The 22,403-nt window shown below is 36.4% G+C and overlaps 1 protein-coding gene across 1 annotated transcript in view; it reads left to right on the top strand.

Moving 5' to 3' along the window:
- Window positions 1-1,766: 1,766 nt before the first annotated feature.
- The window catches only part of APOOL (apolipoprotein O like), a 56,704-nt gene continuing 36,067 nt past the window's right edge, over window positions 1,767-22,403 (top strand). Inside the window, exons 1-2 of the mRNA XM_052663603.1 lie at window positions 1,767-1,775; window positions 10,764-10,868. Of these exons, the coding sequence (XP_052519563.1) occupies window positions 10,764-10,868 (105 nt within the window). The 5' untranslated portion in view covers window positions 1,767-1,775. The remainder of the gene's footprint in view (window positions 1,776-10,763; window positions 10,869-22,403) is intronic.

Below are 22,403 nucleotides of genomic sequence, written 5' to 3'. Positions count from 1 at the left end.
CATTTGGACAACACCAAAAGATCCTGGAAACTTGGTCCCGTCTAAAACATCCATGAGCATATTTGATCTGTGTCAAGTGCTTTTGGATAGGACCAAATATCAAAGACCTTTTGATGTGGGCCAAACGTCTTACAGACATTTTGAACAAGACCAAATGTCTGCTAACCCCAGAGGATATATACAGAGGGAGAAACTAAGATGGCTTGTTTGTTGATCCAAGAAAACAAAGCAGTATTTTAGAAAAATTCACTTCATTTTCTGTATAGTTTATTTGATGCTATTTTGAAATTTAGTAGCAACTGAACTCTAAATTGACAACACCTTGAAAATCATCTCTGGAGTATCATCATATTCTCAATTAAATAGAATGCTCTCAATATTCCTTTCCTACAACACTATAAGGTAGATATAGCCTAGATCCTTTGATATACACATGCTTGTAAATATGTATTGTGAAAGGGAGCTGTTAGATGTTTTTGAAAATTCATTTACTGGTTTTGACAGTAAGTTAGTATTTTTCTGACTCTGATTATGATAAACTGAATAAAATTGAATTACACCCATCTACATTACTATTTCTGGAGAATGTTTAAAATGTTTATGTAACTGCTACATTCCCTGTTCTTATTTTTAATTTTCTACTTTAGTTTTTGTTTAACTAAGATCAACTTTTGACACTTTCAGGTGTTAGTAATAATTCAGTTCAGTCACTCAGTCGTGTGTCATTTTATGACCCCATGGACTGCAGCATGCCAGGCTTCTTTGTCCACCACCAATTCCCGGAGCTTGTTCAAATTCATGTCCATCGAGTTGGTGATGCCATCAAACTATATTGTCCTCTGTCATCCCCTTCTCCTCCTGCCTTCAAACTTTCCCAGCATCAGAGTTTTCTCTGATGAGTCAGTTCTTCACATCAGGTGGCCAAAGTATTGGAGCTTCAGCATCAGTCCTTTCAATTAATATTAAGGACTAATTTCCTTTAGGATTGATTTCTTTAGGATTTAGTAATAATTCAGTTCAGTTCAGCTCAGTCACTCAGTCGTGTCCGACTCTTTGCGACCCCATGAATCGCAGCACGCCAGGCCTCCCTATCCATCACCATCTCTCAGAGTTCAAACTAATGTCCATCAAGTCGGTGATGCAATCCAGCCATCTCATCCTCTGTCGTCCCCTTTTCCTCCTGCCCCCAATCCCTCCCAACATTAGGGTCTTTTCCAATGAGTCAACTCTTCACATGAGGTGGCCAAAGTATTGGCGTGTTCAGCTTTAGCATCAGTCCTTCCAATGAACACCCAAGACTGATCTCCTTTAGGATGGACTGAGGATCTCCTTGCAGTCCAAGGGACTCTCAAGAGTCTTCTCCAACACCACAGTTCAAAATATCAATTACTTGGCGCTTAGCTTTCTTCACAGTCCAACTCTCACATCCATACATGACCACTGGAAAAACCATAGCCTTGACTAGATGGACCTTTGTTGGCAAAGTAAAATTTCTGCTTTTGAATATGCTGTCTAGGTTGGTCATAACTTTCCTTCCCAGGAGTAAGTGTCTTTTAATTTCATGGCGTCAGTCACCATCTGCAGTGATTTTGGAGCCCAAAGAAATAAAGTCTGACGCTGTTTCCACTGTTTCCCCATCTATTTGCCATGAAGTGATGGGACCAGATGCCATGATCTTCGTTTTCTGAATGTTTGGCTTTAAGCCAACATTTTCACTCTCCTCTTTCACTTTCATCAAGAGGCTTTTTAGTTCCTCTTCACTTTCTGCCATAAGGGTGGTGTCATCTGCATATCTGAGGTTATTGATATTTCTCCCGGCAATCTTGATTCCAGCTTGTGCTTCTTCCAGCCCAGAGTTTCTCATGATATACTCTGCATATAAGCTAAATAAGCAGGGTGACAATATACAGCCTTGATGTACTCCTTTTCCTATTTGGAACCAGTCTGTTGTTCCATGTCCAGTTCTAACTGTTGCTTCCTGACCTGCATATAGGTTTCTCAAGAGGCAGGTCAGGTGGTCTGGTATTCCCATCTCTTTCAGAATTGTCCACAGTTTATTGTGATCCACACAGTCAAAGGCTTTGGCATTGTCAATAAAGCAGAAATAGATGTTTTTCTGGAACTCTCTTGCTTTTTCGATGATCTAGTGGATGTTGGCAATTTGATCTCTGGTTCCTCTGCCTTTTCTAAAACCAGCTTGAACATCTGGAAGTTCACAGTTCATGTATTGCTGAAGCCGGCTTGGAGAATTGTGAGCATTACTTTACTGGCATGTGAGATGAGTGCAATTGTATATTAGTTTGAGCTTTGTTTGGCATTGCCTTTCTTTGGGATTGGAATGAAAACTGACCTTTCTCCAGTCCTGTGGCCACTACTGAATTTTCCAAATTTGCTGGCATATTGAGTGCAGCACTTTCACAGCATCATCTTTCAGGATTTGAAATAGCTCAGCTGGAACTGCATCACCTCCACTAGCTTTGTTCATAGTGATGCTTTCTAAGGCCCACTTGACTTCACAGTCCAGGATGTCTGGCTCTAGGTAAGTGATCACACCATCGTGATTATCTGGGTCATGAAGATCTTTTTTTACAATTCTTCTGTGTATTCTTGCCACCTCTCCTTAGTATCTTCTGCTTCTGTTAGGTCCATACCATTTCTGTCCTTTATCGAGCACATCTTCGTATGTAACATTCCCTTGGTATCTCTAATTTTCTTGAAGAGATCTCTAGTCTTTCCCATTCTGTTGTTTTCCTCTATTTCTTTGCATTGATTGCTGAGTAAGGCTTTCTTATCTCCTCTTGCTATTCTTTGGAACTCTGCATTCAGATGCTTATATCTTTCCTTTTCTCCTTTGCTTTTCACTTCTCTTCTTTTCACAGCTATTTGTAATGTCTCCCCAGACAGCCATTTTGCTTTTTTGCATTTATTTTCCATGGGGATAGTCTTGATCCCTGTCTCCTGTACAATGTCATGAACCTCTGTCCATAGTTCATCAGGCACTCTATCTATCAGATCTAGTCCCTTAAATCTATTACTCCCTTCCACTGTATACTCATAAGGGATTTGATTTAGGTCATACCTGAATGGTCTAGTGGTTTTCCCCACTTTGTTCAATTTAAGTCTGAATTTGGCAATAAGGAGTTCATGATCTGAGCCACAGTCAGCTCCTGGTCTGGTTTTTTGCTGACTGTATAGAGCTTCTCCATCTTTGGCTGCAAAGAATATGATGAATCTGATTTTGGTGTTGACCATCTGGTGATGTCCATGTGGAGAGTCTTGTCTTGTGTTGTTGGAAGAGACTGTTTGCTATGACTAGTGCATTCTCTTGGCAAAACTCTACTAGCCTTTGCCCTGCTTCATTCCGTACTCCAAGGTGAAATAAACTTCAAAATAATTTAGCTATTTATTACATTATAAATTAAAGCACTTGGTACTTGAAATGCTTTAACATAATGTTCTACAATTAATGCTACCATTGGAAAAAAAAAATCTGTCCAAGTCACACTGAGGTTTCAGTTATTTGTTCTGGCTAATTAAGATTGGACATTTTAAGTACTGGAACTTTAATTTTGATGAAGGTTAGAACTGAAGTGTAACATGTACTTCCCATTCATCTTAAACCAGAGAGAGTTTAACCTATTCTTCATCATTCAGTATCTTCGTTATTTAACTTTGCTAGTTTTAATATGCTCTAGCTGTTTTTTTTTAAATTAATTTATTTACTTTTCAATGAAAAAAGATGAATATTTTTCATGATAAAAGGTGCAGTTCACAAAGAAGATAGACATTATAAACCATTAGACATCTAATAATAATGAAACAAAGATACATAAAGCAAAATCAGAAAAATAAAAGAGCAAAGAAAAATATGTATAATCATAGTGAGACATTAACATTTCTCAGGATATTTTATCAAGTACAGAAAAAATAAGAATAGGAGCATCTTGAATGATATCATTAATAATTTAAATATAATAGATTTCTGTTTATGTTAATTTATATTAATCTTACATCCTAGACAAATATATTTATATTTTGTGTCTCATACATTGTTATAAGATTTCCATAGAACATTTAGAAAAACTTGCAAAAAGATAAACATTACTAAATTTCAAAAGTAGAATTCTTTTGTTTTGTGATTCAGTTATATATGCATTTATACTATTTTTGAAATTATTTTCCATTACAGGTTATTGCAAGCTATTTACTATAGTTCCCTATGCTATACAGTAAACCTTTGTTTCTTGTTGCACATCTGTTTCTTAAAGTTAGAAGTCTTACATTCTATTCATACTAAAACAAGTGGAATCAAACGTTATACATTTTTTAGTTAAGCAAAAACTCATAAGTATTCTAATATATATATTACACATATTATTCATCTATGTGTATACAAGAGCTTTTGTACTACACTTGATGAAGGCTTGAGAAAAAACATCAATAAAAAGTTGGAAAAATTTAAACAAACTAAATGAAATGGGAACACAGAATATGAAATAGAAAAAGTGAAGCAAACTTGTGCTGCTGCTGCTAAGTTGCTTCAGTCATGTCCAGCTCTGTGTGACCCCACAGATGGCAGCCCACCAGGCTCCTCTGTCCCTGGGATTCTCCAGGTAAGAATACTGGAGTGGGTTGCCATTTAACTAGATAAAAATAAAAGGTCCTCATATAGTTCAATTGTTTTTAAACATGGATGCTAACTAGAATCATATCTGGAGCTCCGGTGGAAAAAAGAAAGCAATAACTGGGCATTTGAATTTTTCAAAAAATTCCAAGATAATTCTGATATGCATCTGGATTTTAAAAAAGTGATTGCAGGTTTTTCTATTAAATGGTAGTTCTTGTGATACAGAATTCTGTTATTTTTCCGTTGACCAATCATGGTACACTTGTTTTAAGTGAGGAATAGTTACATAACCATAATAGTGAAAGATGTTTATCAGTTTTGATATCAATGAAAGTGAAAGTGAAGTCACTCAGTCATGTCTGACTCTTTGCGACCCCATGGACTATAGCCCACCAGGCTCCTCTGCTCATGGGATTCTCCAGGCAAGAATACTAGAGTGGGTTGCCATGCCCTCCTCCAGGGGACCTTCCCAACACAGGGATCAAACCCAGGTCTTCCACACTGCAGGCAGATACTTTAACCTCTGAGCCACCAGGGAAGCCCTTCACGATCAATAGCCAGACCCCCCACCCCCCAAAAAAAAAAGATAATTACAAATGCAAGCCATAATAGGAACATGATTAACCTAAGAAATAATTACATGCAACTTGGGTGTTCAAGCAGAGTGAGGTGGTACGTGGAGTGCACATATTTTCATACATGTACATGTTTTCATCTGCTCAGCCAGTCTGTCTTTTGGTTGGTACATTTAATTTATTTACGTTTAAGGTAATTATCAATACATATAATGCTATTGGGCTTCCCTGGCTCAGATGGTAAAGAATCTGCCTGCAATGTGGGAGACCTGGGTTTGATCCCTGTGTTGGGAAGATCCCCTGGAGGAGGGCATGGCAATCCACTCCAGTATTCTTGCCTGGAGAGTCCCATGAGCAGAGGAGCCTGGTGGGATGCAGTCCATGGGGTCGCAGAGTTGGACCTGACTGAGTGACTAAGCACAGCACAGCACATGATCCTATTACTGTTTTCTTAATTGTTTTGGGTTTATTTTGTAGAGGTAGGTCTTTTCTTTCTCTTATTTCCTACCTAGAGAAGTTCCTTTAGCATTTGTTGTAAAGTTGGTTTGGTGGTGCTAAATTCTCTTAACTTTTGCTTGTCTGGAAAGTTTTTGATTTTTCTTCATCAAATCTGAAGGAGAGTCTTGCTGGGTAGAGTATTCTTGGTTGTAGGTTCTTCCCTTTCATCACTTTAAATATATCATGCCATTCCCTTGTGGCTTGTAGAGTTTCTGTTGAGAAATCAGCTGATAGCCTGATGGGAATTCCCTTGTATGTTATTTGTTGTTTTTCCTTTGTTGATTTTAATATTTTTATGTTTGTCTTTCATTTTTGTCAGTTTGATTACTATGTGTCTCAGTGTGTTCGTCTTTGGGTTTCTCCTGCCTGGGACTCTGTGCTTCCTGGATTTGGTTGACTATTTCTAATTATAATTAGAGGGGTAGGAAAGACCACATGAAGAGTACTATATCTAAGTAGTTCTTAAGAATGCCAGTATAGTAAAGAGGGTATTCCTGGGGGTTATGACATGGAAATAAGCAACCAGTTGAGCTTAACTTCATCAAAGAATTCCTGAGGGAGAGTAGTGAACAGAGACAAGGATAGAAAAGTGATGGTAAATTCCCTTGGAAATGGGGCTTGGAAAGTTGGGGCATGTTTTTTTATGTTTATTTTTCTAGTATCTAGCACAGTTGTTTGACTACTATTTGTGTAAAAAATGGAAAGATGTTAGTATAATGAATACAGTGAACAACGTGAGTTTGAACTGCACAGGTCCACTTATACGCAGATTCTTTTCACTAAATTTTTACTGCAGTACTACATGATCCCAGTTTGGTTGAATCTGTGGGTGTGGAGCCACAGATATAGAAAGCCAACTGTAAAGTTATACATGAATTTTTGACTGCAAGGTGGGTCAGCACCCCTAAGCCCTCCAGTGTGCCAGGGTCAACTGTTTCATAGGTTTGTTTTCATGATTTTATGAGATTGTTTTCTGATTTATGGATTTAAACTATCATTCCTATAACAGGATAAAATTTCTCATTTTCATATTTTACTTTCTTTAAAATGTAATGCCATTATATTCTTCTGCAGTGGTATAAATAGTATCCAGTTCTTTTTTCTGCTGTTTTCAGGTTAACATATATGCCCTGAATAGATGGATTTAGAGTTAAAACTGGTATATTTGAAGTCAGAAATCATCATTTCTTATTGAATAAATTTGATATGTAATGTGTAAGTTTAAGGTGTATTGTATGTTGCTTTTATACATGTATAGGTTGTAATGTGACTGCTGTTATATAATATTTATCAAATTATATAATTATAGTACAATATTGTCTGTATTGTGCATTAGATCTCTATGGCTTATTTACTACGTACAAGTTTGTACCCTTAAACCCCATCAATCTTATTCCCCTCCCCCACATCCCTTAGTAACCATCATTTTACTATCTGGTTTTTACAGGTTTGACTTTTTAGATTTCACATGTAAATGACATTCTCCAGTACTTGTCTTTCTCTGACTTATATGGCTTAGTATAATATGCTCAAAGTCCATCCATATCTTTGAAAATAGTATGATATCCTCCTTTATCATGGCTGAATAATATTCCATTGTGTAAGGGCTTCTCAAGTGGTGGTAGTAGTAAAGAACCTACCTGCCGATGAAGGAGACTTAAGAGACCCAGGTTTGGGTCTAGGTTGGGAAGATTCCCTGGAGAAGGACGTGGCAACCCAATCCAATATTCCTGCCTGGAGAATCCCATGGACAGAGGGGCCTGGGGGGCTACAGTCCATAGGGTTACAAAGAGTAACCCTATGGTTACATGATCAAAGCAATTTAGTGCACAGGCACTCATGCACATATATGTATACCACATCTTTTTTATCCATTCATCTGTCAATGGACTTTTGGGTTGTTTCCATATCTTGGCCATTGTGAATAATGCTGTGATAAACATAAAAGTGTATATATCTCATTAAAATCTTAATCTCTTTTTTGATAGAATTATAAGAAAATCCTAAAGGTTGGAGCTGTAAGGCAGTGCTAGTGCTACCCAATAAAACTTTCCCCTATGGTAGGAATATTCTGTTTCTGTGCTGTCCAGTTGGTGGCCACTAGAGTCATATGTATCTATTGAGACGTTGAAATGTGGCTGGGGGATGAAGGAACTAATTTTTTATTTTAATATTTAAATTTTCATTAATTGAGATATAATTTTAAATAACATGTGGATATTGGCTACCTTATTGGAGAGTGCAGTTCTAAGGCCCTCAGAGATTATCTGCACATGATATTTTTACAAATAAAGAAACATAAGCCTGTGACTTAACTAGAGATTACATAGTTGTTTAAAAACAGAGCTGGGACTAAACTGTTGATTTTGGCCTGCAAGGAGATTAAACCTGTCAGTCTTAAAGGAAATCAACCTAAAATATTCATGGGAAGGACTGATGCTGAAGCTGAAGCCCCAATACTTTGGCCACCTGATGCAAAGAGCCAACTCATTGGAAAAGACCCTGATGTTGGGAAAGATTAAGGGCAAGAGGAGAAGGGGGCCAAGAAGATGAGATGGTTGGATGGCATCATTGACTCAATGGACATGAGTTTGAGCAAACTCAGGGAGATGATAAAGGATGGGAAAGCCTGGAGTGTTGCAGTTGCAAAGAGTCGGACATGACTTAGTAACTGAACAACAGTGTAGCTAGTAATTACCATATTGGGCAGCATAACTCTTAGGAGCTTAAGTAACTTGCCCAAACGTAGACAGTAAGCTCCACAACTTGAGTTCGAAATCAAGTCTGTGCAACTTGTGAGCTTATATTTTTGCCATTATGCCATACAGCTTTATCACTGAAAGTCAAGGTGGATGGACAGAGTAGAAAATGTAGCAAAGATATCAATACTTGGGCATTTTTCAAGGTTATACTACTGTTTTAACTTTTTAGTGAAAGTGAAAGTCGCTCAGTCGTGTCCAACACTTTGCAACTCCATGTACTATACAGTCCATGGAATTCTCCAGGCCAGAATACTGGAGTGGGTAGCCTTTCTCTTCTCTGGGAGATCTTTCCAACCTAGGGATCGAACCCAGGTCTCCTGCATTGCAGGCAGGTGGATTCTTTACCAGCTGAGCCACAAGGGAAGCCCAAGAATACTGAAGTGGGTAGCCTATCCCTTCTCTAGCAGATCTTTGCAACCCAGGAATTGAACCAGAGTCTCCTGCATTGCAGGCAGATTCTTCACCAACTGTGCTGTAAGGGAAGCCCTAACTTTAAATATATATATATATATATAAACTGATGCTGGCAAGAATGTTCTTTTCTGTGGACTAATTAGTGGCTTACTCCCCAGGTTCCCAGACTGAAATATGGAAAAGTTCATATATCAGGCTGGAAACTGTGCCCCAAGTTCCCGGGCTGAAATATGGAAAAGTTTAGGCCACTAGTTTAATCATTCCACACTCTGTAGCACAGGATTATAATTATTAAGTAATACCTATGAAATTATTTTATAGTCTACATGTTATTTTTCCCTTATGTGAAGTAAAGTGACTATGAGAACATAGATTGTTGAAATTTTTTCCGATATTAGCAATCTTCAAAAATATTTGTCTTTTATCTAGGAAGTAACATCTTATCAGGTATTTTAAAAGTAGCTTTAAAATATTGTAAGAATTGACATGCTTTAAATAATCACTTCAGAGCTTTATTAGAATGTTTTTCTTCAGGTACATAGGAGAACATTCTTGCCAGCATCAGTTTTAATATATATTTTTTGATACCTGACATTATATATTGAGTGGGAATCTTGTTATTTCATTAGTAAATACCAACTATGTATACGAAATCAAAAGTGATGTATTTCGGGAAGCCAGGACTAGATAAATTGTTCTATGATGCTGACATATGTACTAGAGGGAAGGTTGAAGGTAGAAAAACAGTGAACACAATTTTTTTTATTAGTGTTGAGTCTTAATTTTACTGTATATTTTTGAAGTCTCAATCTAAATCAGAGTCATGCCTAAACAGGAAATTGCTTTACTGCTACCAGTACTTTCCCTTATTCTGCCTAGAAATTATGGAAAAAAATATGTCAGAAATGAAATGCAGTTACTATCACTGTTATCCGAGAACATTTGGAATTCTTTGGCTGGTGTTTCTTCCAGTTCTTGAAAAATTCCACTTATGTGTAAGCCAGAGAAACCTCTTCCCTGTGGATGTCTTTTGTCAATTTCATCAGGCCCTCCTTTTGAGTCTAAAGAATAAAGCTCTTAAAATAGTTGTTCCCTGGAAAGTTTTTCATTTGGCCTTGTTGAATGTATAATCTTTAGGAATTATTTTGATACTGGATAAACACTGGAACACTTTGTTCTTAGAGCCAGTAATTTTCCTGCATTCTTAATTTAAATCAAGTTATATCAAAAACAAAGGTCACTTTTGGCTTTAGATCAAGCATTAAATATAATAGCTAAAAAGAAATGTATTAGTTAGGGGCATAAGATTTGTAATGGTAGGAAGTTATTTTTATAAATAATGTGATTATAAATTTTGTTTCAAGATACAACCTGAATCACCTAGTACTCCAGATCACCCTTATTTTTTACTTTCTCCTTAGCATTATCGATTGTAATATTCCATATAATTTATGTATTGTGTATATCTTCTGTCTCTACTCCACTAGAACATCAGCTCCATGAAAGCAAGAATTGTTGTTTTGTTTCCAATGGGTCTGGCATATAGTAATTACTCAGTTAATATTTGTGAACTGAGTGAATATCATAATCTATCTCACTTCACTCGTAAAAGTTTATATTCACTTCTTCCTGGTAATTATTATATTGCTATATTCCATATGAAGTAAGTAGTTAACAAATTGGGGAAAATAATACTCTACCATCTAGCATGAGAGGAGAATTTTAGGAATTATATCCTAAAAAGGTATGAATTGTTTGAAATGCTTGAGTTTTTAATATATTTAAATGAAACCTATAGTGTTCCTCAAATGTGCCTCCCCCAAATTTATCAGGAAATATAGGGTGGGAAGCTTTTCATTAAAAATACGTTTTGATATATTTTCTCAGATGGGAAAGTTGACAACCATGCCAGCAGGTCTAATATATGCATCTATAAGTGTGCATATGGCCAAAGAAGAGGAGTCCAAAAAGCAGCTAGTGAAACCAGAGCAGGTAACTTGCCTACAAAAGTTTGTGAATTTTGTATGACATAAATATGATGTAAAAACTGTGAGGTTTGTTTTTTTGTTAACTCTATTCATCAAAAATGTCTTTGAAGTATTTGTTAGGCATATTTTTCAAGTTGAGAGAAATAGTAACAATATGTCTCAAAGTAAATATTGTATTATTTTTAGCTCAAACATTTAAATACTAACTCCAATGAAAAACATTTTTTTTAATTTTTCTTAATGAATAATCGATGAGTAGTATAGGGTTTTAGTTCTTGCAAGCAGTCTAATTTTTGTTTCTGGAAAAAATTTATACAGGTGCACATGATATTTGAAAGCTTTAGTTTAAGAAATTCATTAAGATCTCAGTTTTGAAAGCAATCTTAGATGTTTTCTAATTCGCCTTCTCTATAGTATTGTAATCCCCTCTACAATAGGCACACTAACTGGCTGTTTTCTTCAACATGAATAAAACTGGATAAAGGCAGTCTATTCCATTTTTGGGCAGCTCTCATTCAGTTTAAGGTCCTTTCTTTAATCAAACACAAACTTGTCTCATAATCATAACTTCTACCTATTGGCCCTGTATCTCTTGCATTGATGCAATCCAGAACAATTCTCATCTCTCTTCCACAAAACAACTCTTCAGATGTCCATTCATTTTATTTAGTTTTGCTTCCTGGGTAAACATATTGGTAATTTAACAATTACTCCTGGGTCAAAGCTTTGAATTCCTTCACTTTCATGATCTTTCTTTGCCAAACATGTTCAGGATAGCTAGTGTTTTCTTCTGGTGTAAGTATTTTGAATACTGCAAGATAGAGTCAGACTCTGACTTCTCTTGTTCAAGATAATTTATTTCTGTTTTAATGCTGACTAGGCTTCCCTGATGGAGAAGGCAATGGCACCCCACTCCAGTACTCTTGCCTGGAAAAACCCATGGACAGAGGAGCCTGGTAGGCTACAGTCCATGGGGTCACTAAGAGTTGGACACAACTGAGCGACTTCACTTTCACCTTTCACTTTCATGCATTGGAGAAGGAAATGGCAACCCACTCCAGTGTTCTTGCCTGGAGAATCCCAGGGACGGGGAAGCCTGTTGGGCTGCCGTCTATGGGGTCGCACAGAGTCAGACACGACTGAAGCGACTTAGCAGCAGCAGCAGCAGCAGCAGGCTTCCCTGGTGTTTCAGTCTAAGATCACATTTGTTTTTATATTTATTTTTGTTTCGGGTCCTCACAATCAACTTTACTTAAAATCAGCTTTTGACCATGACATGGTGAACGTGCAGTTCTCTAAAATTCATTAAACATTTTTATATGGGCTACTAGTAAGCTACTAGTACATAGCTTACTAGTAACTTCCAAGTTTGTACTTATGCATATGTACATTTTAGACTTAGTTACAGGTACATTTATGTCTTTTTAACTTACATTTCATTAATCTAGTCTATCATACCAGCTTTTTAATGTCTCATTGTAGTAACTTATTCTCTTCACCATGGTACGTTTCATCTTTTCTAGCCTCAAGTTACCCTTAAGATATATCTGCATGCTTAGAAATATATATTGGAGGCAAACAGGCCTAAATCTGAGTCTTGACCCTGTCACTGACTGTTGGCTGGCATTGGACAGAATTCTTAATAGTGGCATAAATATTCTGTTGTATGAATACATCATATCAAATGTATATTTTTCATATATTCTGGAAATTTAGTGTATTTCCAATTATTTTGCTAATATAATCAGTGCTTTGTCAAAACACTTTGTACCTGAATCTTTATGTACATATGTAACTGTTTCCTTAGAATAAATCTCTAGAAATGGAATTGTAGGTGAGAAAGCATGAAAAATATCAGTAAGTTGCCAAACCGACATGCATAAAGGTGGTATTTACTTATTCATTAAACAAAAAAATATTTCCTGAGTTCCTCTTATATATGTGAGGCATGTACAAAGCACTAGGTAAAGTTTTATTAATTTTCATTAGCAGTCTAGAATAGATTTACTCTCCTGTATACTTGCAGACTCTCAGTATTTTTTTCTCCTTTTTATTAATCTTAGTTAGATGATGTTTTTAAGCCTACCTTGGCACTTCTATCTTTGGAAAGCTTAAAATCTAGCTTGGATAATAGGAAACGGGCATTTGGTTCTAATGCTTAATTTACATATTTCTGAATTTTAAAATAAATCTGTGCTCTTTACTATGTTATGGAATGAACAAGATATCTTGGTATTTATTGTGTTCCTCAGTACATTTTAAGCAGAATTCAGTTGAGATACTTATTAAACAAAGTGGCCACCTAAGTGCTATGGACTATTCACATATGTATGTATGTGGAAGTTGCTCAGTCATGTCCATCTCTGTAACCCCATGAACTATGCAATCCATGGAATTTTCCAGGTCAGAATACTGGAGTGGGTAGCCTTTCCCTTCTCTGGGGATCTTCCCAACCCAGTAATCAAACCCAGGTCTCCTACATTGCCATCTGTATGTCTTCTTTGGAGAAATGTCTGTTTAGTTCTTTTCTCCAGTTTTGGATTGTATTGTGCATTTTTCTGGTATTGAGCTGCATGGACTGCTTGTATATTTTGGAGATTAATTCTTTGTCAGTTTTTACATTTTCTGTTATTTTCTCCCATTCTGAAGGCTTCTCTTTCACCTTGCTTACAGTTTCCTTTGTTGCACAAAAGCTTTTAAGTTTAGTTAGGTCCTATTTGTTTATTTATTTATTTTTTGTTTCCATTACTCTGGGAGGTGGGTCATGAAGGATCTTGCTGTGATTTATGTCAGAGTGTTCTGCCTGTGTTTTCCTCTATGAATTTTATAGTTTCTGGCCTTACATTTACATCTTTAATCCATTTTGAGTTTATCTTTGTGTATGATGTTAGAAAGTGTTCTAGTTGCATTCTTTTACAAGTGGTTGACAAGTTTTTCCCGCACCACTTGTTAAAGAGATTGTCTTTAATCCATTGTATATTCTTGCCTCCTTTGTCAAAGATAAGGTGTCCATAGGTGTGTGGAATTATCTCTGGGCTTTCTATTTTGTTCCATTGATCTATATTTCTCTCTTTGTTCAAGTACCATACTGTCTTGATAACTGTAGCTTTGTAGTGTAGTCTGAAGTCAGACAGGTTGATTCTTCCAGTTCCATTCTTCTTTCTCAAGATTTCTTTGGCTATTTGAGGTTTTTTGTATTTCCATACAAATTGTGAAATTATTTGTTCCATTTCTGTGAAAAATACCACTGGTAGCTTGATAGGGATTGCATTAAATCTTTAGATTGCTTTGGGTAGTATACTCATTTTCACTATGTTGACTCTTCCAATCCATGAACATGGTGTATTTCTTCATCTGTTTGTGTCATCTTTGATTTCTTTCATCAGTGTTTAATAGTTTTCTATATATAGGTGTTTTGTTTCTTTAAATTTATTCCTAAGTATTTTATTCTTTTCATTGCCATGGTGAGTGGGATTGTTTCCTTAATTTCTCTTTCTGTTTCTTCATTGTTAGTGTATAGGAATGCAAGGGTTTTTTGTGTATTAATTTTATATCTGGCAACTTTACTACATTCTTTGATTAGCTATAGTAATTTTCTGGTATTATTGTTAGTGTTTTCTATGTAGAAGTGACAAAGAAGGACACTACATAATGATCAAGGGATCAATCCCAGAAGGTATAACGATTGTAAGTATATATGCAGCCAACATAGGATCACCACAATATGTAAGGGAAATGCTAACATGTATGAGAGGTGATATTAGCAGTAACACACCAATAGTGGGGGACTTTAATACCCCACTCACACCTGTGGATAGATCAACAAAACAGAAAATTAGCATGGAAATAGACCTTTAAATGATACAATGGACCAGTTAGATCTAATTGATATATACAGGGCATTTCACCCAAAAGCAATGGATTTTTCCTTTTTCTCAAGTGCACATGGAACATTCTCCAGGATACATTATGTCCTGGGCCACGAATTTACTCTTGGTAAATTGTAAAAAAATGAAATCATTTCAAGCATCTTTTCTGATCACAGAATGGTAAGATCATATCAACTATAGGAAAACTATTAAAATGCACAAACATATGGAGGCTAAACATGTTCTTAATAACTAACAAATCATGGAGGAAATCAAAATATGCATAGAAACAAATAATAATGAAACACGACAACCCAAAACCTATGTGATTCAGTAAAAGCAGTGCTAAGAGGGAGATTCTTAGCAATACAGGCCTACCTCAAGAAACAACAGAAACATCAAATAAACAACCAAACTTTTACACCTAAGTTCAGTTCAGTTCAGTTCAGTCACTCAGTCATGTCCGACTCTTTGCGACCTCATGAATGGCAGCATGCCAGGGTTCCCTGTCCATCACCAACTCCCAGAGTTCACTCAGACTCACATCCATCGAGTCCGTGGTGCCATCCAGCCATCTCATCCTCGATCGTCCCCTTCTTCTCCTGCCCCTAATCCCTCCCAGCATCAAAGTATTTTCCAATGAGTCAACTCTTCGCATGAGGTGGCCAAAGTACTGGACTTTCAGCTTTACTATCATTCCTTCCAAAGAAATCCCAGGTCTGATCTCCTTCAGAATGGACCGGTTGGATCTCCTTGCAGTTCAAGGGACTCTCAAGAGTCTTCTCCAACATCACAGTTCAAAAGCATCAATTCTTCGGTGCTCAGCCTCTTCACAGTCCACCTCTCACATCCATACATGACCACAGGAAAAATCATAGCCTTGACTAGACGGACCTTAGTCGGGAAAGTAATGTCTCTGCTTTTGAATATGCTATCTTGGTTGGTCATAACTTTTCTTCCAAGGAGTAAGCCTCTTAATTTCATGGCTGCAGTGACTATCTGCAGTGATTTTGGAGCCCAAAAAAATAAAGTCTGACACTGTTTCCACTGTTTCTCCTCTACTTCCCATGGAGTGATGGGACCAGGTGCCATGATCTTCGTTTTCTGAATGTTGAGCTTTAAGCCAACTTTTTCACTTTTCCTCTTTCACTTGCATCAAGAGGCTTTTTAGTTCCTCTTCACTTCTGCAATAAGGGTGGTGTCATCTGCATATCTGAGGTTATTGATATTTCTCCCAGCAATCTGGATTCCAGCTTGTGTTTCTTCCAGTGCAGCGTTTCTCATGATGTACTCTGCATATAAGTTAAATAAGCAGGGTGACAATATACAGCCTTGACGTACTCCTTTTCCTATTTGGAACCAGTCTGTTGTTCCATGCCCAGTTCTAACTGTTGCTTCCTGACCTGCATACAGATTTCTCAGCTAGAAAAAGAAGAACAGAAAATCCCCAAAGTTAATAGAAGGAAAGAAATCATGAAAATCAGAGCAGAAATAACTGAAAAAGAAATGAAGGAGGCTATAGCAAAAATCAACAAAACAAACAACTGATTCTTTGAGAAGATACATAAAATAGACAAACCATTAGGCACAGTCAACAAGAAAAAAAGGAAAAGAATCAAATCAATAAAATTAGAAATGAAAATGGAGAAATCACAACAGACAGACAACACAGAAATACAGAGGATCATAAGAGACTAGTATGAACAATTATATGCCAATAAAATGGACAACTTGGAAGAAATGGACAAGTTAGTAGAAAAGCATAACCTTCCAAAACTGAACCAGGAAGAAATAGAAAATCTTAACAGACCCATCACAAGCATGGACATTGAAACTGTAATAAAAAAAAAATCTTCCAACAACCAAAAGCCCAGGACCAGATGGCTTCACAGGAGAATTCTAACCAAATTTTAAAGAAGAGCGAACACCAATCTTAAACTCTGCCAGAAAATTGCAGAGGAAGGCAAACTCTCAAGTTCATTCTATGAGGTCACCAGCACCCTAATACCAAAACCAGACAAAGATGCCACAAAAAAAAACAAAACTACAGGCCAATATCACTGATGAACATAGATGCAAAAATCTTTGACAAAATTCTAGGAAACAGAATCCAGCAGCATATTAAAAGATCATACACCATTGCCAAGTAGGCTTTATTCCAGGGATGCAAGGATTCTTCAATATTTGCAAATCAATCAATGTGATACATCATATTGAATGATTAAATGCCATATGATTATCTCAACAGATGCAGAGAAAGACTTTGACAAAATTCAACAGTCATTTATGATTTAAAAAACTCTCCAGAAAGCAGGCATAAAAAGAACATTCCTCAGAATAATAAAAGCCATATATGTCAAACACACAGTAAACATTACCCTCAATCGTGAAAAATTGAAAGAATATCCTCTAAAATCAGGAACAAGAAAGGGTGCCCACCCTCACCACTACTATTCAAGAGAGTTTTGATAATCCTAGCCATGGAAATCAGAGAACAAAAAGAAATAAAAGAAATGCTGATAGAGGGAGGTGGGAGGGGGGTTCATGTTTGGGATTGCATGTACACCAGTGGTAGATTCATGTCAATGTATGGCAAAACCAATACAGTATTGTAAAGTAAAATAAAGTAAAAATAAAAATTAAAAAAAAAGAAATGCTGATAAACAACATGAAAAGGCAGAGAAATACCAAGTGGGTAAAGGAACAGGATAAATGCCCACCAAACCAAATAAAAGAGGAAGAGATAGGGAATCTACCTGATAAAGAATTCCAAATAATGCTAGTGAAAATGATCCAAAATCTTGAAAACAAAATGGAGTTACAGATAAATATCCTGGAGACAAGGATGGAGAAGATGCAAGAAAGGTTTAACAAGGAACTAGAAGAAATAAAAGAGTCAATATATAATGAATAATTCAATAAATGAGATCAAAAACACTCTGGAGGGAACCAACAGTAGAATAATGGAGGCAGAAGATAGGATAAGTGAGGTAGAGGATAGAATGGTAGAAATAAATGAAACAGAGAGGAAAAAATAAAAATGAATTAAAAGAAATGAGGATAATCTCAGAGACCTCTGGGACAATGTGAAACACCCCTACATTCAAATTATAGGAGTGCCAGAAGAAGAAGACAAAAAGAAAGACCATGAGAAAATAGTTGAGGAGATAATAGTTGAAAATTTCCCTAAAATGGGGAAGGAAATAATCACCCAATTTCAAGAAAACCAGAGAGGCCCAAACAGGATAAACCCAAGGTGAAAAATGGGGAAGGAAATAATCACCCAATTTCAAGAAAACCAGAGAGGCCCAAACAGGATAAACCCAAGGTGAAACACCCCAAGACACATATTAATCAAACTAACATAGATCAAACACAAAGAACAAATATTAAAAGAAACAAGGGAAAAACAACAAATAACACACAAGGGGATTCCCATAAGGATAACAGCTGATCTTTCAATAGAAACTCTTCAGGACATGGCAGGACATACTGAAGGGATGAAAGAAAATAACCTAGAGCCCAGATCTCATTAAAATATACCCAGCAATATACTTCATTCAGATATGAAGGAGAAATTCAATGCTTTACAGACAAGCAAAAGCTGAGAGAATTCAGCACCACCAAACCAGCTCTCCAACAAATGCTAAAGGATCTTCTCTAGACAGGAAACAAAGGCTGTATAAACTCAAACCCAAAACAATAAAGTAAATGGCAATGGGATCATACTTATCAATTATTACCTTAAATGAAAATGGGTTGAATGCCCCAACCAAAAGACAAAACCTGGCTAAATGGATACAAAAGCAAGACCCCTATATATGTTGTCTACAAGAGACCCACCTCAAAACAAGGGACACATACAGACTGAAAGTGAAGGGAGGGAAAAAGATATTCCACACAAATAGAGACCAAAAGAAAGCAGGAGTAGCAATACTCATATCAGATAAAATAGACTTTAAAACAAAGGCTGTGAAAAGAGACAAAGAAGGACACTACATAATGATTAAAGGATCAATCCAAGAAGAAGATATAACAATTATAAATACATATGCACCCAACATAGGAGCACCACTATATGTAACATAAAATGCTAATAATATGAAAGGGAAAATTAACAATAACACAATAATAATGGGAGACTTCAATACCCGACTCACACCTATGGATAGATCAACTAAACAGAAAATTAACAAGGAAACACAAACTTTAAATGATACAATAGACCAGTTAGACCTAATTGATATCTGTAGGACATTTCACCCCAAAACAATGAATTTCACCTTTTTCTCAAGTGTTCATGGAACCTTCTCCAGGATAGATCACATCCTGGGCCATAAATCAAGCGCCTTGGTAAATTCAAAAAAAATTGAAATAATTCCAAGCATCTTTCCTGTTCACAATGCAGTAAGATTAGATCCCAATTACAGGAAGAAAACTATTAAAAAATTCCAACATATGGAGGCTGAACAACATGCTGCTGAATAACCAACAAATCACAGAAGAAATCAAAAAAGAAATCAAAATATGCATAGAAATGAATGAAAATGAAAACACAACAAGCCAAAACCCATGGGGCACTGTAAAAGCAGTGCTAAGGGGAAAGTTGAAAGCAATACAGGCATACCTCAAGAAACAAGAAAAAAGTTAAATAACTCAACCCTACACCTAAAGCAACTAGAAAAGGAAGAAACGAAGAACCCCAGGGTTAGTAAAAGGAAAGAAATCTTAAAAATTAGGGCAAAAATAAATGCAAAAGAAACAAAAGAGACTATAGTAAAAATCAGCAAAGCCAAAAGCTGGTTCTTTGAGAAGATAAATAAAATTGACAAACCATTAGCCAGACTCATCAAGAAACAAAGGGAGAGAAATCAAATCAATAAAATTAGAAATGAAAATGGATAGATGACAACAGACAACACAGAAATACAAAGGATAATAAGAGACTACAATCAGCAACTATATGGAAATAATATGGACAACTTGGAAGAAATGGACAAATTCTTAGAAAAGTACAACTTTCCAAAACTGAACCAGGAAGAAATAGAAAATCTTAATAGACCCATCACAAGCACAGGAATTGAAACTAATTAGAAATCTTCCAGCAAACAAATACCCAGGACCAGACAGCTTCACAGCTGAATTCTACCAAAAATTTAGAGAAGAGCTAACACCTGTCCTACTCAAACTCTTGCAGAAAATTGCAGAAGAAGGTAAACTTCCAGACTTATTCTATGAGGCCACCATCACCCTAATACCAGAACCTGAGAAAGATCCCACAAAGAAAGAAAACTTCTGTCCAATATCACTGATGAACATAGATTCTTAACAAAATTCTAGCGAACGGAATCCAACATCACATTAAAAAGATCCTACATCATGACCAAGTGGGCTTTATCCCAGGGATGCAAGGATTCTTCAATATCTGCAAATCAATCAATATAATACACCACATTAACAAATTGAAAAAATAAAAATCACATGATTATCTCAATAGATGCAGAGAACGCCTTTGACAAAATTCAGCATCCATTTATGATAAACTCTCCAGAAAGCAGGAATAGAAGGAACATACCTCAACATAATAAAAGCTATATATGACCAACCCACAGCAAACATTATCCTCAATGGTGAAAAATTGAAAGCATTTCCCCTAAAGTCAGGAACAAGACAAGGGTGCCCACTTTCACCGCTACTATTCAACATAGTTCTGGAAGTTTTGGCCACAGCAATCAGAGCAGAAAAAGAAATAAAAGGAATCCAAATTGGAAAAGAAGAAGTAAATCTCTCACTGTTTGCTGATGACATGATCCTCTACATCGAAAACCCTAGACTCTAGCAGAAAATTACTAGAGCTAATCAATGAATATTTTAAAGTTGCAGGATATAAAATCAACACACAGAAATCCCTTGCATTCCTATACACTAATAAAGAGAAAATAGAGAAATTAAGGAAACAATTCCATTCACCATTGTAACAAGAAGAATAAAATACTTAGGAATATATCTACCTAAAGAAACAAAAGACTTCTATATAGAAAACTATAAAACACTGGTGAAAGGAATCAAAGAGGACACGAACAGATGGAGAAGTATACTGTGTTCATGGATTGGAGTAATCAATATAGTGAAAATGAGTACACCCCCCAATGCAATCTATAGATTCAATGCAATCCCTATCAAGCTACCAATGGTATTTTTCACAGAGCTAGAACAAATAATTTCACAATTTGTATGGAAATACACAAAACCTCGAATAGCAAAACAATCTTGAGAAAGAAGAATGGAACTGGAGAAATCAACCTGCCTGACTTCAGGTTCTACTACAAAGCCACAGTCATCAAGACAGTATGGTACTGGCACAAAGACAGAAATATCAATCAATGGAACAAAATAGAAAGCTCCAGAGATAAATCCACACACCTCTGGACATCTTATCTCTGACAAAGGAGGCAAGAATATACAATGGAGAAAAGACAGTCTCTTTAATAAGTGGTGCTGGAAAAACTGGTCAACCACTTGTAACAGAAAGAAACTAGAACACTTTATAACATCATACACAACAATAAACTGAAAATGGATTAAAGATCTAAATGTAAGACCAGAACCTATAAAACTCCTAGAGGAGAACATAGGCAAAACACTCTCTGACAGAAATCATAACAGGATCCTCTATGACCCACCTCCCAGAATATTGGAAATAAAAGCAAAAATAAACAAATGGGACCTAATTAAAATTAAAAGCTTCTGCACAACAAAGGAAACTATAAGCAAGGTGAAAAGACAGCCTTCAGAAGGGGAGAAAATAACAGCAAATGAAGCAACTGACAAAGAATGAATCTCAAAAATATACAAACAACTCCTGCAGCTCCATTCCAGAAAAATAAATGACCCAATCAAAAAATGAGCCAAAGAACTAAAGAGACATTTCTCCAAAGAAGACATACAGATGGCTAACAAACACATGAAAAGATGCTCAACATCACTCATTATCAGAGAAATGCAAATCAAAACCACAATGAGGTACCATTTCACAACAGTCTTATGGCTGCTATCCAAAAGTCTACAAGTAATAAATGTTGGAGAGGGTGTGGAGAAAAGGGAACCCTCTTACACTGTTAGTGGGAATGCAAACTAGTACAGCCACTATGGAGAACAGTGTGGAGATTCCTTAAAAAAACTGGAAATAGAACTGCCATATGAACCAGTGATCTCACTGCTGGGCATATACACTGAGGAAACCAGAAATGAAAGAGACACGTGTATCCTAATGTTCATGGCAGCACTGTTTATAATAGCCAGGGCATGGAAGCAACCTAGATGCCCATCTGGAGACAAATGGATAAGAAAGCTGTGGTACATATACCCAATGGAGTATTACTTAGCCATTAAAAACAATGCATTTCAATCAGTTCTAATGAGGTGGATGAACCTAGAGCCTATTATACAGAGTGAGGTAAGCCAGAAAGAAAAACACCAATACAGTATAATAACACATATATATGGAATTTAGACAGACAGTAAAGATTGTTGAGGTCCTTTAATGGACCAGGACCTGGTGGCCTGGAGTCAATGATAAGAAAGTGAAAGAGAGATCCGGAGGTAGAGAGAGAGAGAGAGAAAGAGAGAAAGAGAGAGCAAAAGAGAGAATGAAACAGAGAAAGTAAGGA

The sequence above is a fragment of the Budorcas taxicolor genome, chromosome X, assembly GCF_023091745.1.
Source record: "Budorcas taxicolor isolate Tak-1 chromosome X, Takin1.1, whole genome shotgun sequence".
NCBI lineage: Eukaryota > Metazoa > Chordata > Mammalia > Artiodactyla > Bovidae > Budorcas > Budorcas taxicolor.
Note: the sequence above shows the minus strand (reverse complement) of the source record. Positions and strands in the feature narration are given on the sequence as shown.